This window comes from Cebidichthys violaceus, unplaced genomic scaffold (assembly GCF_023349555.1).
Source record: "Cebidichthys violaceus isolate CVI_PGR_0920_01 unplaced genomic scaffold, fCebVio1.0.p SCAF_7, whole genome shotgun sequence".
NCBI lineage: Eukaryota > Metazoa > Chordata > Actinopteri > Perciformes > Stichaeidae > Cebidichthys > Cebidichthys violaceus.
Window position 1 is genome coordinate 16,731,272 of NW_027176927.1, and position 21,079 is coordinate 16,752,350.

At 43.6% G+C, this 21,079-nt stretch overlaps 1 protein-coding gene across 1 annotated transcript in view; it reads right to left on the minus strand.

The window, feature by feature from the left end:
• Window positions 1-36: 36 nt before the first annotated feature.
• LOC137890842 (RNA-binding motif, single-stranded-interacting protein 3-like) overlaps window positions 37-21,079 on the minus strand; it is a 106,369-nt gene continuing 85,326 nt past the window's right edge. Inside the window, exons 8-14 of the mRNA XM_068735107.1 lie at window positions 15,952-15,995; window positions 11,875-11,971; window positions 10,038-10,088; window positions 4,496-4,612; window positions 4,138-4,224; window positions 3,545-3,669; window positions 37-2,620 (exon numbers count right to left, since the gene is read on the minus strand). Of these exons, the coding sequence (XP_068591208.1) occupies window positions 2,617-2,620; window positions 3,545-3,669; window positions 4,138-4,224; window positions 4,496-4,612; window positions 10,038-10,088; window positions 11,875-11,971; window positions 15,952-15,995 (525 nt within the window). The 3' untranslated portion in view covers window positions 37-2,616. The remainder of the gene's footprint in view (window positions 2,621-3,544; window positions 3,670-4,137; window positions 4,225-4,495; window positions 4,613-10,037; window positions 10,089-11,874; window positions 11,972-15,951; window positions 15,996-21,079) is intronic.

Genomic DNA, 21,079 nt, shown 5'->3' on the forward strand with positions numbered 1-21,079 from the left:
TACTGCGTTGTACCTGCAGAATATACAAGATGAGAATTGACTGTTTAAAACATTTTTTATTGAAAGACTTTGTCTAAAAAGAAAACAAAAAGAAAGGAGACATTTGAAACTACAGCAATATCCACTGGTTCTACAGACACTCTCAGAATCACGATTTGAAAGACATGGGAGGCATGTGACCAAGCAAATAAAAAAATAGCATCATCAAAGTTATTTCTGTTGCATCTTCTTTTACACACCTGTACAAAAAAGATCTCATAAATAGTACTTTTGTTCTCGCTTTCTCTACTTTCTCTCTCCTTCAATAATTTATTTTCCCTTAGAGGTTTGTGTCTGCTTGATTTTGGTTGAACCTCACTGTCTGTTCCTATGCATCCATTAGGTTCTTTTCATTGGCTGAGTGTCAGGTAGGCGGGGCTTCAAGGGTGTGTCCGTCAGTTAAAGTCCATAAGAGGAGATGTTGTTCTACTCAGTATAAATAATGCAGATTCTTATTACCAGATTTGACCAGAATTATTAATCTCGTATTGTTTTTGCAGACGTGTCTCTTCTGTCGCCTGAAAAGACACGAAGGATGCTTGAGCAGTGATGTCAAGGATAACGCTTCACTGTCTTTTCCAGTATCTTGGCTTCAAATAGTCAATTGCTGTCATTCTGGAGGTGGACCTCTTCCACACGAACCCAACGCAAGACTGCCTCAACCCTCATTCATGAAACGTATTTAGCAGCTCACACCTCAGAACCAACTCTCAGGAAAGACAAATAAAAAAAAAAGGCAACACAAAAAGTGAAAACACATCTCTCTCTCTCTCTCTCTCTCTCTCTCTCCTCGACCTTTTAGAATATACATAAGCTGAAATGAGTTCGTTCAACAGAAATGCCCTTTTCCTCTGACAGAGAACATCGACCCGCTCACATTCTAAATGGCTTGTGTTTGGCAAGACGGTGGCATAAAACGAGTGGGCCGAGACTACGCATTTCAGAACAGGAGCGTTTTGGCTGGCCGTCAGAACGAGCTACGAGTGTTTGTGATTGGTCAGTGCAGCCTGAAGAGGGAGCTGTTGGGTGCATACGCAGGTTTAAACACAACACACCAGCATTCCACAGGATATAATGCGTTTACCACTGAAGTACTGTGGACCAACCTATTCCCAATAACATACCTACCTCCTCCTCCTCCTCCTCCTCCTCCTCCTCCTCCTCCTCCTCTTTCACCACACAGATGTCACAGCGCCGCTTTGGATCATCACCACGTTTGATCAACGACAAAGACCACGCGTCAGAGCTCGCTCCTCTGGTTGAGGCAGTTGTGTTAAAGACCTACTGCATGTTCTCAGTCACTGGTAAATTAGCTCACATGCCGACAGCATGACAATCGATAAAAATCTCAGCTTCAGAGGTGAAAAAATAAAGAAAAAGCAACGTAAGGAATATCCTTCACCACCCAGTTTCTTCATCTTTGGTATAAAATATGCCACCTGATGGCTGCTTTTGTTCAACGGTTAAGAAAGACTCAAGAAACTGTCAACAGTTTTACTAAAACTATTGCTTTTTGCACATTTAAAAATCCTAGCGTTTATTTCTGCTTTTAGTCAATGTCAGAAATGTTCCTTTTTTTTACTTTTCTTTTTGCAGTGAGACAAGCAAAGCAGGCAAAGCAAAACCCTTTTGAAGGTTAAAAGACCGCAATCAAAAATCAAAAAACACAAATGTGATGAAGAAACAGAACTTTTATCCCATGATTAAACTGAACTGCATTTCCCAGGAAGCAGTGGATTGACCCATCCCACAAGTCGCATTAAAGAAGTTTTTTTTTTCCACCAACCAACATCAGCTGCACTGCACCACATAATTTAAAATCATCTTCATACAATTACAACCTTTTTTTTTTTTTTACTTTTTATCCTGTACAGATAGCTTTGTAGATTTATTCTCGGTGGTTCTTGGAACTCTTTAAGAACTTCTCAAATCATTCAACCATTCTTTTTTTTTTAAATAACTCAACACTATGGAAACTTTTTTTCCCCCAAAGTTTGAGAAAATTAAGGCAATAAAGATTTACGAAAACATTGATATTCTAGAAAACTACTCAAATAATAAAAAGAATGAAAATAAATGTAGCTTAATATCAAAGGAAGACAACCTGTTTCTTTTTCTAGACTTTGCTTTCCTTCCTTTTTTGATAAAAAAAAGTCTGAAAATCTACCTGCACATTCAAATGTTCTTGTTTTCTGTACAGCTTGTTGGTTGACTTTAGATTTCAGTCCGTCTTCTCGGTTTCCTTCGGAGGCAAAGTCCAGTGTCCCAGTGAGGGACGACACACTCACAGATGCAGACTGCGTTTGGTTTCATTGTCCTCAGGTTCAGCAAACCATCATTTCTTTTTTTTTTTCCTGTCTTCTTCTCGGTTCAACCAGGTAAGAAATAGAATTGATTTTTTTTTTTTTTTTTTTCATTTTGTCTTTTATTTGGTGCCTGTGCACAGTGGAAGCATTCTCCCCTCAATGTTGCCCATATCACCTCTTTTTTTTTTTTCCGGCCCCGTTTCATTTTGATTCCCTCTTTGTCTCCAGCACCTCGGTTTAGGCAATGCAGCAATGATTCCTACCAATCCTGTTATCTAGAGGAGACAGAAAAACAAGTTAGGGGAAAATAGAGTAACTAAGGAAACTGTGGTCATTCTTCAGACCGCTGTGCGTTAGAGAAACCACCAGCAGGTTCTGTAGGAGGCAGAAAAACAAGCAGAGGAAACACCGGGACCAAGGCTGGATCTGTGCAACAACTAAACACTGCAGTGATCTTTAGCTCAATACATACACACCATTCAACAGGATCTATTTAACTTGCAAATGATCTTTTCCATGCACAGAAATGACTTCATCTGCATATGGGCTTTCTCGTCGAGAGTTTGAAGATCAATACTGCTGTCATGTCCGTGCGGTAAATATAAAGCTGCACCCAGCGGCTAGTTAACCTAGCTTAGCATAAAGACTGGATGCAGGAGGAAACAGTTAGCCTGGCTCATTTCTAAGGTAACGGTATTATCGAGATAATAATAATGTGGCAATCTAGCTAGGACAGCTGTTCCCCACTGCTTACAGCACTCCGTTCTTACGTTCCTGTAAGAGACTATATATGGCATATCTAAGATGGTCACACACTATCAGAACCCCACACACAACAATCTGTGACTAGGTTATCATTCATTTAAAACAATGGGGAATACAAACTTGAATAAAACTAAAATGAACGCCTTGTGGTTGTATGCCTCCAATAATCAACATATGAATTCTTGAGTTATGGCCACAGTGACCTTTGTTCACCAAATTCGAATCAGTTCAACCTTGAGTTCAGGTGGACGTTCCAGGTATTCCCGAGTTAACGCGTTTATGAGAAGGGACCGGCCTGAAGGACAACGCAAAAAAACATGGGCTGTCGCCGGTGCCGAGGCGTAACAAGACAGTAAAATACAGGATCAATATAGCGATGACAGACCCTGTACCAGCAGCAAATACAGAGACAGACGTCATCGTGCTGCACTCACTTAGACTGCTGGTAAGAGTAGGCTGTCGAAAGATCTCCCGTGTTCTCCACCGATAAAGGCTGCTGCCCGCTGGCGTCCTGGGAGGAGGGGGCCGCTGTCTGTGAAGAAGGGTCTGTCACCACACCCTGACCCCACAAACAATTCAGATATGAAACCATCTCATATTAGGTTTATCTCTGTTCCACATAACTAAAAAGAAGGTTTACAGAGAACATTCAAACAGTTCAGCAGAGAAAAAAAATCCACTAAGTATTGATTTAAAGGGAAGGGTTCAACTTCTTCCAGCAGACTTAATTCAATTTAAAAAGTATAATTAGTGGCAATGTTTCACCCTAAATTACAGAAAACTGCTTCCTGATTTTGACTTAAGCAGGTTCCCTGAGGTCTCATTATATTTACCAAATGTTTCCATATCATGGCAGCATGACCGTTCTAAACTACAGCTTAACTTACTAGCATCTCAATTATCAGAGAGACAATTACATGTGAATACAAGTCAAGTCCTCCCTGTAAAGCTACACGACATCCTGCATGACGTCGATGTAAGGAGTAACCAAGAATACAATCCATGAAGTGCTTCCTTTTGTCCTTACTTCTACTGTGATGGCAGAGGCAGGCACTGCAGTGTACTGGGGAATGTAGGTTCCTTGCATAGGAGCAGCTGCTGCAGCAGGCATGTACTGCAGAGAGAAGGAGGGGCACAGACAGCATCACAACACAGACACACAGAATACGTCCTCGAGTCTCTGGATTAAAAGCTCTGTCTGACACTCCCGCTGAGACGTGTGGGTTTGAGACGTTTCACAATACATTACATCACAGTTTGGCTTGGTCCCAGGGTCATTGCACACGTGTGTCGATCATGTAAAACACACACACACACACACACACACACACACATATATGAATGTAGAGCAAGGTGGTTTGAAGGAGGTACAAGCTGAGACTCACGGTGCCTGTGGTGCCCAGAGACAGGTGGTTCATCTGCTGGCTGAGAGGAGCCATCACACTGGAGGGGTGAAGAGACAAACTGGGCTCTATAGCCGCCGCCGGGGTGATCACAGCGCCCTGAGGCGGGAAGGGGAAGAGGAGGACACATGGCCGCTCGGGTTATAGACATTGCAGCACGACGTGAACAAACAGTTTTATAGTACAGTCATTAAGCATTATATGACAAGCAACCGATGGGATCAATGAAACGGACAACTGAAACTGCTTATGAAGTTTGTCTGAACTAAAACATTGACAACGATCAGTTATTCTTTTAAAATAGGTCAAAAGCTGCATTCAAACCAGAATGAAGACAGTTAGAAACAGACTAGATAACATGAATTACAACAGCAAAATGTGTCACTTGATATGTGCACTGCAATGGGGAAAAGGTTTTTTTTGCATGCTGCACAGCTGAATAAGAGATTTGTTTTAAGACACTCAGCTAGTTATTTGTTCGTGAAAGAAAGACTTCCAACCCGGTTAAGTTTGACGACTGCAAACAGTTTGACGGCAACGCAGCCAGTCAGCCGGCTTGACTGAACAGGCGTCTGAGCGGAGCGGAGAGGCTTTTTACTGTAAATCTCTTCAATGTGAACGGCTTTGATGCCTGCTAACACCTTGATGCGCTGAGCTCTTCTTTTCCGGTGCAGCTCAGCTACAGACTCAACAGCTCTGTATGTAATAGGAGACTCCTCGCACTGTGTGCTGAGATGCCTGGCAACATCCCTGCAGAGGTAGACACTGTTCATTTCTGATCGCTGTTTAACTGCACTGCCCCATGAGCCCCAGACAGCATCAGTGGAGGCGTGTCAGCGGCGCTCTAGAGAGCAGTCGGCACTTCTGTAGCTGCATGTTGAGACAGGATGTTAGAAGAACACAGGTATTACATTTAGGTATTTCAGGCACCGACCCAGCAATACGGCAGTCGTCTTAAGAGCTCTGTATCTGTACGAGTTTCATAGGGAGGCTTGAACAACACAAGCACGCACACACACACACACACACATATATAGGTAAACACATAAACAGCAATGAAAGTTCTAGCTGTGTGAAGCGTTCCTCTCGGAGGCACATACAGCCTGTCAGAGTTGCTCACAGTTGCAAATCTGTAAGTGGAGATCCTTATGTCTGAAGGCTTCACAGGGAGGGAGGCGCACGCACAATCACACACACACACACACACACACACACACACACACGCACACACACGCACACACGCACACACACAGTACAGACAAGGTTTGCGGGATCTGTTAACAGTGTTGAGTGCTCTTCCTCCTGACTGCTGTCTTCACAGGGAGCTCTGTTTGAAGAACACAGCCGCCCAGCCATCTGAAATGCTCCGTCAACACCGTCCTCAACAACATCACACGTGAATGAGTGGCACTTTTTCCACACACACACACACACACACACACACACACACACACACACACACACACACACACACACACACACACACACACACACACACACACACACACACACAGAGAGAGAGGCATCCATACACAGATGCATCCACAGATCTACCCAGAAACCCGCACAAAGCTTTGGCTCCAGCAGGTAGATTTAGCAGCCAGAATCTAGCTACTACGCAAGCTTTTCATCCATCTATATAATACGTTCCCTCGTTTAATGATTTCTCATCCTCCCTCACTCTTTCTCTTTCTCTCAGTTCATCCAATCTCGCAGCGAGCTTCCATGCAGGGAGAAAGCTGCATAAAGGAAAAAGGAAACCCACAATGGCTAATTGTCTGCTCTGATGTACAGCTGTAGTGTTAAACTTGCTATCTCTCTGCATGTGGTGTGAGATGAGTGTGTAATTATATGTGGTGTGTGTGTGTGTGTGTGTGTGTGTGTGTGTGTGTGTGTGTGTGTGTGTTCATGTTTTTTAGGGATCAGACATCTTTTTTTTCTTCTTCCTGGCGTAAGCAATAAATGAGAACACAAGACAGTTATCTTCCCCCTGAGGATGGGAGAGAGAAAAGTACAGAATCTGACTCAACTTTGAACTCGCTCTTTCTCTCCCTCCCTCCCTCCCTCCTCTCTTCTTCTCCTCCCCCTTCTTTTGCTGTCATTTTTCCAGTAGACAAGTGAAGCCGTCTAGCAGAATGCTGTAGGGCATCGTGCAGCATCAAATACACAGCATTAGTGATAACGACACCCGTTTATCGGAAAACCACTGTGTGTGTGTGTGTGTGTGTGTGTGTGTGTGTGTGAGCATGCAGAGGAAGGGAAACAGCATTGTGTTGTCTCTCAGGTGGGGTGGTCTGGAAAGTAAAAGGTCAGGTACTGCTGGGTTATGAACTCTAAACGTGCCTAAAATGCATGGGTTCTGCACACTGACAGTCACACATGTACACAAGGGATCCCAGCATAAACAAAAGGGAAACCAAGTCTTTTTTTTTTTTTGCACTATTCAGAAGCTCAGATATGTACTGATCTTCCGACACATTCTTCACCCCCTTTTGTTTGCTCAGGTGGGTTTAACGTAGCAATTTAACTCAGGAAGATCTGACATCCCAATTCTTCGGATGTCTCATTACGCTGCTCTCCAATAAGCTGCCTTCCCTCTCTGTCTCGCTATGCATGGTTAGGGTAATGCATTCATTTCCTGTAGGGGGATTTGGGAGTAATTATGCACAAAGACATCCTAACACACTAATTAAGATGTAAAGACAGGGAGTTCAAGTAATCTGGGCGTTGCACCAAGGCCTGGAAACACACAGTCCTTAAGGCACTTCCCTGTGTGCGTGTGTGTGTGTGTGTGTGTGTGTGTGTGTGTGTGTGTGTGTGTGTGTGTGTGTGTGTGTGTGTGTGTGTGTAGGTGTGCTTGTGCATGTGTGTATTTATCGTTGAAGGAGTGCATGCATGTGCACCTCCTTTATTCCTGGGGAACTTCTTCATTTTTGATTTCTCTAATCCTAACCTTTTAATGACAGTAATTAACTTCTTTAGCGGCCGTGTGTCTCCACTGTGCGTCTGTGAAAGGATGTGCATTTGTTAGTGATTCACACAGAAACCCTCGTGAACACGTTAGAGTCTAGTGACTGAGTGATTAGCAGAGGCGTGATTGCGCGCAACAACCTAAATGTGTCAATGAGCGCACACCATTAATCGACGTTACCAGTCATTAGCCGAGGCGCAGCGGCGAGGAAGCCTCTGCTACCATAGGAACAGAATCAAGCCGCTGTGTCTCTCTCTGTCTCTCTCAGTCTCTCAGTCTCTCTCAGTCTCTCTCTGTCTCTCTCTCAGTCTCTCTCAGTCTCTCTCTGTCTCTCTCTCAGTCTCTCTCAGTCTCTCTCTGTCTCTCTCTCAGTCTCTCTCAGTCTCTCTCTGTCTCTCTCAGTCTCTCTCCCTGACGCAGCTTTAATTTGCCCGGCTCTTCTGCTTCCAGGAAATACAATGACTAGCCTTCGCCTTTGTTGTCTAACAGGGATTTTGACTATGCCGAGACAAGGCTAGGGAGCAGGCGCGCACAGCCCAGACACGCTTTTGCAGCAGTTGTTTTCTTTTCTTTGTTCTCGGTTTCATTCTTTGTAATCTCCTCTTTCCTCTCCTTTCCCTGTGCCTACTTCTCCCCCCTGTCCTCTCTCTGTCAAAAGCACACGGTTCTCAGATTGATCTACTTTCTCTTTCTCCTATCCCTTATTCCGTCCTCTCTTCTGTGTCTCTCTGTCTCCTCCCAAGTCTTACGCAGTCTTATCAAGCGGCTCGCCAAATAATTAGACGGGACATTTGTTTGAAAACACATTTACAGAAGGGTATTATCCTCCCTCACAGACATCATTTTAATCAGACATGACAACAGAATGTTTTTTTAGGAGTTGGCAGACAGACACAAAGAGGAAGGCAGATAGGAAGAGAGGACTATAGAGAACTAATTTAACTATTGTGTTGTGACAATATTTGCTGAAATTCCTCAGTGCATGGCTGATATTCCATATCAGTGCTGCCTCTATCTTCCACCCGCCTTCAGCTGACAATTTCAATGGAGCATAACAGAATTCTGCAGGTATAGAATAGTCAGCAGATGTTTCGAAGAAAACAACTTACTTACACTAAAGATTATAAATCTGGATGACTGATTTATTTATTTTTCCCGAAGAGAAGCCAACTTTATTTTCCAGAAACATATCTACTGGTAAGGAGCTTGCAACTACAAAAATAAAATGTGGAGGAGACCGTGTCATCGGATGTCATGGCTGTCCACCTGAAATCTGTCTGTGTCTTAAGATTGACTCCCTCGCTTCTTGAATGACAGAAATGTTCCCCATAAAATACTTTTTCCACATAATAATCATTGATTTTTACTTCATATGAACCCTTTTTCAGGACAGGTGTGTAATTAAATCACATCAAAATTAAATGCATGTTTTACAGACTCGTTTAAAAAGAAAAAAATCACAGTTAATAGAAAATTACCAATGTACACTGTAGACGAGCAGAACCGCTGTGAGCTGCTGATGAATAAATGTTTAAGAGGTGATTAAGGTTTACGCTTCATCTGAAGCACTTTCGGGGGTTATTGTGTGGTCCCAATATGAATCTATACTTCCTTATTCATTAGACCTGCTGTGCTGAGAAATAATCAAGCAGGTCTTTCACCTGCCGGACGTGGCAACGATGTGTTCGTCCGACAATTCCAGAGAGGACTCGGTCCTGCATCTGGATAGAGGCGTAGAGAGTCCATGCTGCATGGTAGGGTATCGTATGTCAGACAAACAAGACGTCAGGATTTACCTTGAGCTCAGGGCAAAGCCTGTGGAGGCTCAAAGTTACCAGAGCCGCACACGGTCCCCGGCTAAAAGCGAGGGAACCTTGAGGTTTGTGTCAATGTTTGTTTTTGTGTGTGATTGAGTGGAAGAAAAGACGAAAGAGAATCAGCAAGCGAGTGCAGATTTGCTGCGTTTAGTGTACGCCTACACTCACTGGCAATATGCACGACTAGAGGTGTAATATGTATTCCACGACGCTTTTTATCTGCAGTATCATTTCAAACCAGCAGGGGGCAACCTTTTATTATGGATTTCAGACCCTGCTCCGCTGAGCTCTGCGAGTTGCTCAGAGGAGGTTATTCAGCGGCTGATTCAGCAGCGTACGACTCAGATGCAGGGCTTAAGTTTCTTTCTTTTTTCCAGCTCTGATATGGGTTTGGCTCTCACATGCTGCAATTTTTGGAAACTGTGTGTCATTTCTAACTTATTATTTGGCTTAATGCAATTTTTCAGTGACTTGCTCCATCGTTTGCATTGAAATATGAGAAAAAAATGAAATCTGTGGTGTTAAATACTGTTGCAAAGAAATGATCTGAGCATAATTGCAGAAACAAGTCCTATGGTTTCCAAGATGGATGACTTGTTAGCGTTCGTTTCATAGATCCAGTTGCAGCCGATAGTACAGCCAGACAGGGGAAAGCGCTGGAGAAATGGAGGAAACGACTTCACCGGGGAGAGATAACATGAGACCCCAAAAATATAGAGCTGGTTTAAAAACTTACTGTTGGTTGCATAACATACTGTTGATGTGGCATCCATGATGTACTCTGGACCTGTGGAGATGAAAGTACGAGAGCAGATGAGAAGATGCAGCAAAGGTAGCGGTGCCGACAATTAAATCAGACACAACGAAGGAAATAGAAATAAATACGAGAAAATAAAGTAGTCAAAGAAGGAGGGGATGGGGATGAGTGGGAGGATGCAAAAGGGAGGTCAGGGAGAGATGAGAGGAAAGGGAAGATCAAAAAAGATTGTTAGAAGTGGTTAAAGAATTGAAAAAAGAGAGAACATAAAGAAGGACAATAGGAAGACGGCGCGACAGGAAGGGAGCCAAAATGAGAAACCCAAAGAGAAGAGAAGAGAAAATGAATCATTAGCTCAAGTCTTTACAAGCCTATTGCAGAGCCTCAGTCCCTGCGGCAGCGTGTCCGACAGAATATTACAGCCGCAACTGAGGGTCCACTATACAGTATGTTATGCTGTAATTATAAGAGGATATGAAGACCACAGAGAGCAATAGAGTCAAATAATTACTGCTTCACAGCGGAGGTTTCATCATCAAAGCCTGTCTCGGCCACAAATCACCACTTTCATCTCCTACTGCCCAACCCTTACAAGTCAAACAAGTCCCCAAAGGCCCCTTCGTCGCATGTAAAAACATTACATGCATGCATACAGTAATTATATAAGTGGATGTGTATGTTTGCTTACCTGTGTCTGTCTATGGGGAGTTAACGTAATGCAAGGTAGGTTAATTCCTCTGTGTGTTTTCGTCAAAAGGCAGAATGTGACTGTGTCTCTGTGTGTAGTTCTTCACTGCCGAAGGTGTGTCTTTTGTCGTTCTTGTTTACAGCAGTGGTTCCTGCTAGAGAAAACATCTATGGGGGGGGGGACTGGGTTTGTTTTAAAGTCTGTTTGTTTGACAAACTGAGGATCAAGTACCGAGTCAATCTCTGGAAGAACCGCCGCTACGTCGGCACCCAGCTTTGACATGAAGTGGTGTGGTTTGTGCGTGTGGAACAGAGAGGATGTGACACATGGGAACAGAAAGAGACAAAAGAAGGATTTGTGCCTAAGAATGAAAGATCGATGGGAGGAGTGCTGCAGTATAAGCCTGTGTTTTATCATCGCTAAGCTCAGAACTGTCTGGAACGGGGAGAGCTGATTTTATTTATGTGTCAGTCTCTCCTGAGAAAAGACAAGCTCCACTTGACCTGAATGTCCAGGGCCATCACACAGGGCAGCAGCGGAAACACGCTTTTAATACAACACTTTAAAAACCGGAGACCAAGCTGTGCATGGGATCAACTGAAGTTATTAATTACATATTCCAAAACCACTGGTCCCAATTAAATGAGTTAACTGAATATGAGGCTGCACTTTGTGCCAGCAAATGAAAAGTGCTGGCACAAAGATTTCCCGTGTTTGCTGCACTCGGCACAAAGCCTCATTCGTTCCTAGGACAGAAATCTTTAGGGTCACAAGTATATACTTATATTTTATACTTGTACTTTTTAGCGAACATCACTTAAGCAGGAGAAAACACTGCATTTGTTGGGGACTATTTCAGCTGCGTGTTACTGCTCCTTTGGTGTGCCAGTAAATATTATATCGGAAATATTCCAGAAAGATTCAGCAACGTCAAAATGCATGCCTGAAGACTGAACCTGTGCTTTGCAGTAGTGGATAGGAAGAGACAAAACAGTTTGCATTTGGAAAGAAAGCAACACAACGAAACCATCATGTTAGCTAAAGAGGTATTAACTCAAACACACAACTTGAAGATTCCCTTATGTTGCTTCTCTGGAGTCCTAACAGGATCTTTAAAGCTCCACTCACCTGATATGTAGAGACGGGGGAAGCAGCGATGAAGGGGGTGATTGACGTCTGTGCGATCATCCGATTGGTGGAGATGCTGTATGGCGACGAGTAAAACCTACGAAGCAAACAAGAAAGAGGTCACATTTTGATATTGACGAACCTCCAAGCGGGGCGAAGCAGAACCAAGAGCACGTTGACATGAGAACGTCAGTCCAGAGGCTTCTTTGCACGTACAGCTCTGTCTCAGCTCTGCGGATGGAGCCACATGCAAAGGTGAAAATGAGCCTTTTGTACCTCTTTGTTTTCCAACACCGCTGACAAAGTGGATCAGACATCGTCAAGGCTGTCATGGAAATGATACATTTTGCAGCTTCACATCAAAGACGTCTTGGAATGAGACTTGACACGTCACAAAGGAGTCTGCTCCACTGGTATGCATGATAATGGATTATCACCTTAATGTGCGAGTGGGTGAAATATTTCAGCGTTGTCCTTTGTGTTCCAACCTACGCATATTCCACCGAGTAGAGGAAGCAGCATCTGTAACATCTGCATTCTGTACTCTGCTTACGTCTCTCCCTTTGTCTGCCCTTCTGATTCAGCCCCTTCTCGTTCACCAGCTCAGCCGAGCAGCGGTGGAGCGCCGTGGCTCACGGAGCTTTATTTATCATTGTGTATCTAGAGAGGACATGTTTCATCCGCCAGGCCATGTTGCTGCGCCCGATCGATCGCAAAGTGTCCGTTGACTGAATAATGGAGGGAGGGGAGGAGGAGAGAGGCAGAGACAGAGAGGCCTCCCTTATCCACCTCTAGCCTCGCCACCATTGTAGAAACAGCTGATCTAGCACAGATCAAGCATTGCTTAATTGGGGGAGAGGAGTTTTGAAAAATAAACACACTGACGGTTTACTTTAAAAGGCATTTAAAACTACTACGGCCAAATATGACATTAATTAACAATTGCTGCGTTTCATTCGTAAAGATCTGTATCGCACATAACCGAATATATCCAACATCTGTTCCTACGACAACCAGGCTCAGGACCCAGCCGGGTCTGGGGAAATATAGATGAATTGACTCCACTTTGACGACAGCACACATCTCATTTCAAAGGGGAGGTAGGTTGCAGAGGTGGTCACCAGCTCTGTTGTTATTGCACTATTCTGTTTCACATAACATGCGTTTGGTCAGTGAGAGCTCAGGCGGTGTTGAACGCGAGATGCAAACCCTCAGGTCCTTTGTGACTGCTGCTGTCACCGGCCTTGTGGATGCAGTTGGTTCCCAACTGCGTGCGATAAGCTCCAGAGCGTGATTGTGCTTTACACGGACATCCAGCCTCCCCGCTGGATTCTTATGTTCTACCAAACAGTACATAAAGAGAACAGCTTCAATGGCTGCTCCACAACACTGATCCTGAGCTCCAGAAAGACTCATCTCATTAATTACAGCATTATATACATATATATATATAGTGCTATATATATATATATGTATATATATAGCACTATATATTTTATCTTGCCAAGGCTCAGCTCCATAATCAGAATATTAATATTAATAATAATACGTTTGATTTTTGTATTTAACGGCTCAGCAATGAGTTAAAGTCTTTATGAAGTAAGATGCAGTTTACAGCACGTTTAAAAAGACGGGTTCTAAGAGCAAATCTGGATTCTGCAATGGAGTCCAGTATGCAGATGTGAGGGGGTAGTGAGTCCAATGTTTTGGTGCAGCATAGCTTCATATTTAACAAAAAAAAATAACTTTATTATAATCTACATTAGGTACATTTATATATGAAGTTTGACTTTTGCATTTTACCCGCTAGCATGTTGGGAGCAGTGGTCTGTTCGCCCAGGGAGCATTTAGGGCTTCTGTGGTCAGGGACACATCAGCCCAGGATTAAACCTCCAACCCTGTGGTTACCGGAGGACCCTCTCTGCCCCATGAGCCACGACCACCACAACCATAGGCTGTACGTCTGCATTTAACGACACGAAGTTTGAACAGATACATATAGCGGATGGATCTACGCCGGAGAAAGAACTGGAACACGTTTGTCCAAGCGGTGATCGGTGATAGGAAACAAACCAACACGTTGCTGATCATGTGGCGTGGATCCATCTTTCTGCCTGTACAATGAAAGCACGGCTTGCATTAGATATACTGTATTACTGTCACTGATGAATACAAATGAAACAACGCAGCCAGGTTATTCAATATGCTTCTCTGATTGTGTTTATTGTATTTCTCATTAGAGTGATGTGCATGGAGAGAGAGAAATAGTAGGTAGAGGACAGATCCAAGGTTATTGATGGAGGCTATTAGCCCTGAGCAGTACGCCGTCAATAGGGACTCCAGCACGGCTGTTTAAACAATACAATAAAACATGTAATTGCGAACAGAGAATTACTACGGAATTGAATTTAAAACCCCGCTGTGTATCCCTGGTGTGACCTATCCGCACTGTCAAGAGTTGGCCCTGAAAAATTAGCGAATGATTTAGTGCCGACCTCAGTGACTTTACAGCTGAGAAATGTGGAGGAGCATGCTAAAATATACATTGTGTGTGTGTGTGTGTGTGTGTGTGTGTGTGTGTGTGTGTGTGTGTGTGTGTGTGTGTGCGTGGGCAGGAGAAACAGATAGTAAGGCAAGGAGTGAGAGAGGTGAGTAACAGAGGCAAGGAAAAGGAGAGAGAGGAGGAAGAAACAAAAGGACAGCAAACAGACCATGCAGATAGGAGGCAGGAGATTAAGAAAAAGCGAGCCGGAGAAAGTCTCCCTGATAAAAGAGAGGGCAGGCTATAAGCCAAAGCAGTCTGGTGGGTTAGGACACATGTTTCCAATAACATCAGATTGGCATCAGACCCTAGAAACCAGCCGTCCTCAAGCTTGGAAAGACTCGCAAACCTGTAATTGATTCGTGGTTCCTACCCTTCCCCTCTCCTTGGGCTGACTTTATTTTTGCCTCTGCCCTCCTCTTGACCCCTCCCGGTCCTCCCCTTTTCAGTCGACCCCCTTCCCTCCCTGCTTTTTTAGCCTCTCTAATTAGCCGCATTAGCATTTCACAGTCATTTAGCGCTTCGCCGGAAGGAGCTCCGATGACCTCGGAAGAGAGGTCAAGGGGGGGGGGGGGGGGGGGGGGGGGCTTAAACACTGCAAGTGCACAGACGCTCACGTGTGAGCATGCATTCACACAGGCATGAGCACGAGCACATAAACAAAGACACCAGATATGACTTAAAGTAAATCATCCGCTTGGAAATGGAGAATAGGAAGAAGAAGAAGAAAGGGACTTAGACAACAACACGAAGAAGAGGAGAAAAGAGTCGAAAACTGTTGCAATACATTTTTGATGAGGTCAGACAAAGCAGAAGATGGACTGGTTTAAAGCTTGTATGAAGAAGGTAAAGGGAATTAAAATGTGGAGAGCAGGAGGAGGAGAAGAGAAACGTAGAGCTGGAGGGAAGCGTCTCCTGGGATCTCATCACCAGCAGCATTCCTAGCAGACAGGACCGATCTCCAATTTCCCCTGAAACAGGCAGACGCTCTCTGCATTCAGCCCCAGAGAGCTGCAGATCGCCTCGGCTGACGAAAGTCTTACAACGGCACTGCAACAGCGCCCGACTTCCCCGTCTGCAATCAGAACCTACAAGTCTGACAGCTTGTATGCATAGGTGCATAAATAAATACCCCATCTGCACCAAACAGATGTGAGAACAAGGGCAGGAGCGCGCAGCAGGGTAAGACAAAGAGTGTGTGTGTGTGTGTGTGTGTGTGTGTGTGTGTGTGTGTGTGTGTGTGTGTGTGTGTGTGTGTGTGTGTGTGTGTGTGTGTGGGGGTTAATGATCCGCGTGTCCTGTATCTGTTCGGATGTGTGTGCATGTTTGTGGACTGCTCATTTGCATGCAAGTGCTGTTGTGCATATTAGTGGCTGTTGTGCGTGTTCCTCTTTGCAGGTGGAGGGTTTGTGAAGGGCTCACAAACAGGTGCTTTACAAATATCGTTGCACGGAACGCGCATCAAAAGCAAAGTTTGCAGACATCCGAAGTTGTAGACAACATTTGTAAATGTGACAAGAAAGTCATCCACCTACCCGTTCTGCATGGCGGAGGGATCATACGTCAACGCCATGCCGCTCTGGAGGAAGAGATAAAGAGAGAAATATAAACACCGAAAGCTTTAAATACTTCATATTCCTTTTAAATCATCCGTGTTTTTCTCTCATTACGATACTGCGGTGCAAATGGTTATTTGATGGTGTAAACTGACAGCAATATTGCCTCTGACGAATGGTCAAGCCAATGAAGGTAATGAATTGAGCGGGGGGGGGGGGGGGGGGGGGGGGGGGCAGCAGCAGAGAGGGAAAGCAGAATGATTCGTGATGTAAAATAAACAATTAACTCACTCAGCTTTTGACTTCTATTCACCAGTATTAACTAGTGAGTGGGACCTGCTGAATAGAGAACAGCTGACGACGTCCACAGCGGGACAAAACCCTCAAATGAGCCAGTTACAACCACACATGTATAGTGAAACCATTCTGCATGAATTGGTATGAGCTTGTGGACCACTTAAAACTGTACTCATCATGTTCAAAAATATCCACAGCTACAGTAAAATAACCAAAAAAAAAGGGACATTAAGGGAGGAGTTACAGCCCCGATGTGAGCTTCCTGGTTCAACACGCTCAGAATACATGGAGTGAGAAGAAATGTCTTCAATGGACTCACTTTCTACAAATGCCACAAACACCTCTTTCCAAACCAAAGGTGGGAAACACTGCCGGTCACTTCACCACTTCACTTGCATTGAACAACTTGAAGGGGCGTTCAGAGGTGGAATATATATATATATATATATATATGTACACATACATACATACATACATACATACATACATACATACATACATACATACATACATATATATATACAGTTGTGGTCAAAAGTTTACATACACTTGTAAAGAACATAATGTCATGGCTCTCTTGAGTTTCCAGTTATTTCTACAACTCAGATTTTTCTCTGATAGAGTGATTGGAACAGATACTTCTTTGTCACAAAAAAACATTCATGAAGTTTGGTTCTTTCATGACTTTATTATGGGTTAACAGAAAAAGTGATCAAATCTGCTGGGTCAAAAATATACATACAGCAGTGCTAATATTTGGTTACATGTCCCTTGGCCATTTTCACTTCAATTAGGCGCTTTTGGTAGCCATCCACAAGCTTCTGGCAAGCTTCTCGTTGAATCTTTGACCACTCCTCTTGACAGAATTGGTGCAGTTCAGTTAAATTTGATGGCTTTCTGACATGGACTTGTTTCTTCAGCATTGTCCACATGTTCTCAATGGGATTTAAGTCAGGACTTTGGGAAGGCCATTCTAAAACCCTAATTCTAGCCTGATTTAGCCATTCCATTACCACTTTTGATGTGTGTTTGGGGTCATTGTCCTGTTGGAACACCCAACTGCGCCCAAGACCCAACCTTCGGGCTGATGATTTTAGGTTATCTTGAAGAATTTGAAGGTAATCCTCCTTCTTCATTATCCCATTTACTCTCTGTAAAGCACCAGTTCCATTGGCAACAAAACAGCCCCACAGCATAATACTACCACCACCGTGCTTGACGGTAGGCATGGTGTTCTTAGGGTTAAAGGCCTCACCTTTTCTCCTCCAAACATATTGCTGGGCATTGTGGCCAAACAGCTCGATTTTTGTTTCGTCTGACCACAGAACTTTCCTCCAGAAGGTCTTATCTTTGTCCATGTGATCAGCAGCAAACTTCAGTCGAGCCTTAAGATGTCGCTTTTGGAGCAAGGGCTTCCTTCTTGCACGGCAGCCTCTCGGTCCATGGAGATGCAAAACACGCTCGACTGTGGACACTGACACCTGTGTTCCAGCAGCTTCTAATTCTTGGCAGATCTGCTTTTTGGTGGTTCTCGGTTGACTCTTCACCCTCCTGACCAATTTTCTCTCAGCAGCAGGCGATAGCTTGCGTTTTCTTCCTGATCGTGGCAGTGACAAAACAGTGCCATGCACTTTATACTTACAAACAATTGTTTGCACTGTTGCTCTTGGGACCTGCAGCTGCTTTGAAATGGCTCCAAGTGACTTTCCTGACTTGTTCAAGTCAATGATTCGCTTTTTCAGATCCATGCTGAGCTCCTTTGACTTTCCCATTGTAGCGTTTGTGGGCGTTTGTATCCAATGAGCCCTATTTAAATGGCCTCAGAGAAGTCACCAGCTGTAGTCACTCATAATCACTCACAAGAAGTTAAGAGGCCATGCTATGAAGCTCATTTCATTGACACAACTTTCTAACTCACCAAAATTGCTAATTCATGTTGCTGTATGTATATTTTTGACCCAGCAGATTTTGTCACTTTTTCTGTTAACCCATAATAAAGTCATGAAAGAACCAAACTTCATGAATGTTTTTTGTGACAAAGAAGTATCTGTTCCAATCACTCTATCAGAGAAAAATCAGAGTTGTAGAAATAACTGGAAACTCAAGAGAGCCATGACATTATGTTCTTTACAAGCGTATGTAAACTTTTGACCACAACTGTATATATGCACACAAAGTTAATAGAAAAGGTTTGAAGTTATTCCCTATTTTCCAATTTTATAGCTTTGTGAATGCACAAAAGAGCAGAAATGAGTCCTGGTTTGATTTGAAATGAGTCTTTCTGAGCTGTCACACACACACACACACACACACACACACACACACACACACACACACACACACACACACACACACACACACACACACACACACACACACACACACACACACACACACACACACACACATTTGGTGCATGTTGTCACAGCAAACATCTGTGCTGTCAGTCAAGTAACTTTATTTCACTGACAACCGGCTCGCTCAAAAAACCAAGACAATTGTAAATAAGTACTCAAGAGAGCTGTTTTTAACATTCTGAACATGAATATATAAGAAGCTCAAAGCTACCAGAGTGTATTTTACTCACTAAGTATTCTCTGTCCCTCCTCATCTCCATTACATATTGTCAGTTGTTTATCATTAAGTGACAGCTCAGTGACTCTCAGAATGTTTTTTATCTGGTCCACTACCCTACCCTATAAATGAGACTGTGAACGTTGAAGCAGACCTTCATCCACTTAGCTGCCTCTTGGCCATGTTGGAACAGACAGAGAGCATGGATAGTTGCTTCAGTCCTCTAATCTGTGGCTGTATCGCTGCCCTCACCAGACCCTTCATCTGAGGCCCAAACACGAGTCACTGGGACTTGTTCTTTATTCCACACAAGTCTCTTCTCTCCAAATTGGCACATGAGTTAAAAGTTTGCCCTGATGCTGAACTCTGCTGCCATGCAATGATTGGGGAATGAAAATGCACAAGCAATAAACATGAGTGCCAGAGATTGATGACGTCAAATAGCAAAAATGAATCAGTCCAAAGCCCAGGATTCATTTTCATACCAACTCTTTAAACAAACATCTACATTACACAAGAGTCCTGGTGTTCATCTTCAGATCAATTCATATTCAACTCTGGATCCCTTGAATTGTCTTTTTGAACAGCAGATTTCAGAGTAAGAGGAGATCAGCTCTATGAAGCATCTCGATGCATCATGTCATAAGTTTCCTTCATCTAACAGCAAAGACTGGAAAAAACACATTTGGCACTGCTGCATTGTGCATGAAAGTGTTATGTTTAGAGATGTAGCACTCATCTAACTCTGTGTGTGTGTGTGTGTGTGTGTGTGTGTGTGTGTGTGTGTGTGTGTGTGTGTGTGCAGTCACAATGTATCCTCCAGGATGGATTATGGAATGAACCTACCTGGAACAGGCCCAGGGGCCCAGAGAGTCAGGGGGGCCCCTGGAACCCGAGAATCTGTTTAAAGTTATTGTAATATCTGTTGTTGGAAAGTCAATCAAACGACTACAAAGAGATGCAAAACAACTACAAAGAGATGTAAAACAACTACAAAGACACAAAAACTTCAAAGAGACACAAAACCTCCTCAAACAAAACTACACAGAAGAACTACAAAGAGACATAAAATGACTACAGAGAGACTTTTGTTGGGAAGTCAATCAAATTACTATTCAGAGAAGCAAGACAATGACTAAGAGACATAAAATGACTAAAAGAGACACAAAACGACAACCAAGAGACACAAATACTCCACAAAGACTCCAATGAAACAAAAAACAGCTACAAAGCGACACAAAACAGCTACAAAGAGACATAACATTACAACAGAGATTTTTGTTGTAAAGTCAGTCAAACGACTACAAAGCGTTACCACAAAGCACAAATAAATGATCACAAAGATGATTACAGAGAGACACAACATGTGTGTAGGATGTGTATCTCTGTATGTGTGTTTCTCTGCAGAAACATTGTGTGTGAGTGATTGTGTGTGTAGCATGTGCTCATGTCACAGTCCCAAGGTCAGACTCATTGAAGAGTGAGAGGTTCTGGGAGATTAGGGTCAGCTGACTGAATGCGAGGACGCAGTGAGGCCCCTCAAAGCCCCTCCAAGGCCAGATGCCTCTATTAGTCGGCCTGGACTCGGAGACCTGGCTCAGACAAATCCATAAACCCCTGAAGAGATGCTTTTCCTCAGCAAGGCCAAGTGGGGCTTGTCAGGACTTGGGAACTGACAAATGAATCCCACTCAGAAGCACTGAGCATTTATTTTAAGACCAGCTGACAATTCACAAATGTTGACAATAGTCAACCGGATCGCAAAAAAAAAAAGAAAAAGAGCCTTTAATATTAACTAAGCCCTGATGTTATTTAGCATTCTTTGCTTTCACAAAAACAACAACTGCATTCTGTGCCTGCTGCACACATGAAGGTCGTGCACACACTGTGGCATCCTGTTTTCGTTCTTCTCTTAGCGCACTGTTGTTCCGGCCCGGTTCCATTTCGTTTCACTTCACACCGCCCGGCTCTTTCCCAACAACCTCCATGTAAATGCGAATGTTGGGAAACTGTTCAAAAAGTGCACTCGGTGCGTGGGTGGCGACATTATTATTCACTCTCCCTTGTTCCGTAAATTAAAGCTTTGGTATCGACACTAACAACTTCTGAACTCCCCACATTGTGCAACAGTCAATCTGCTTTCAATCCGCTGCACACGGTTTCATTCGGTCTGAAGATGACAGACTGGAGGTGGGAGTTTCAACAAAAGAAAAAAAACAACTTGCCATTTGGGTTT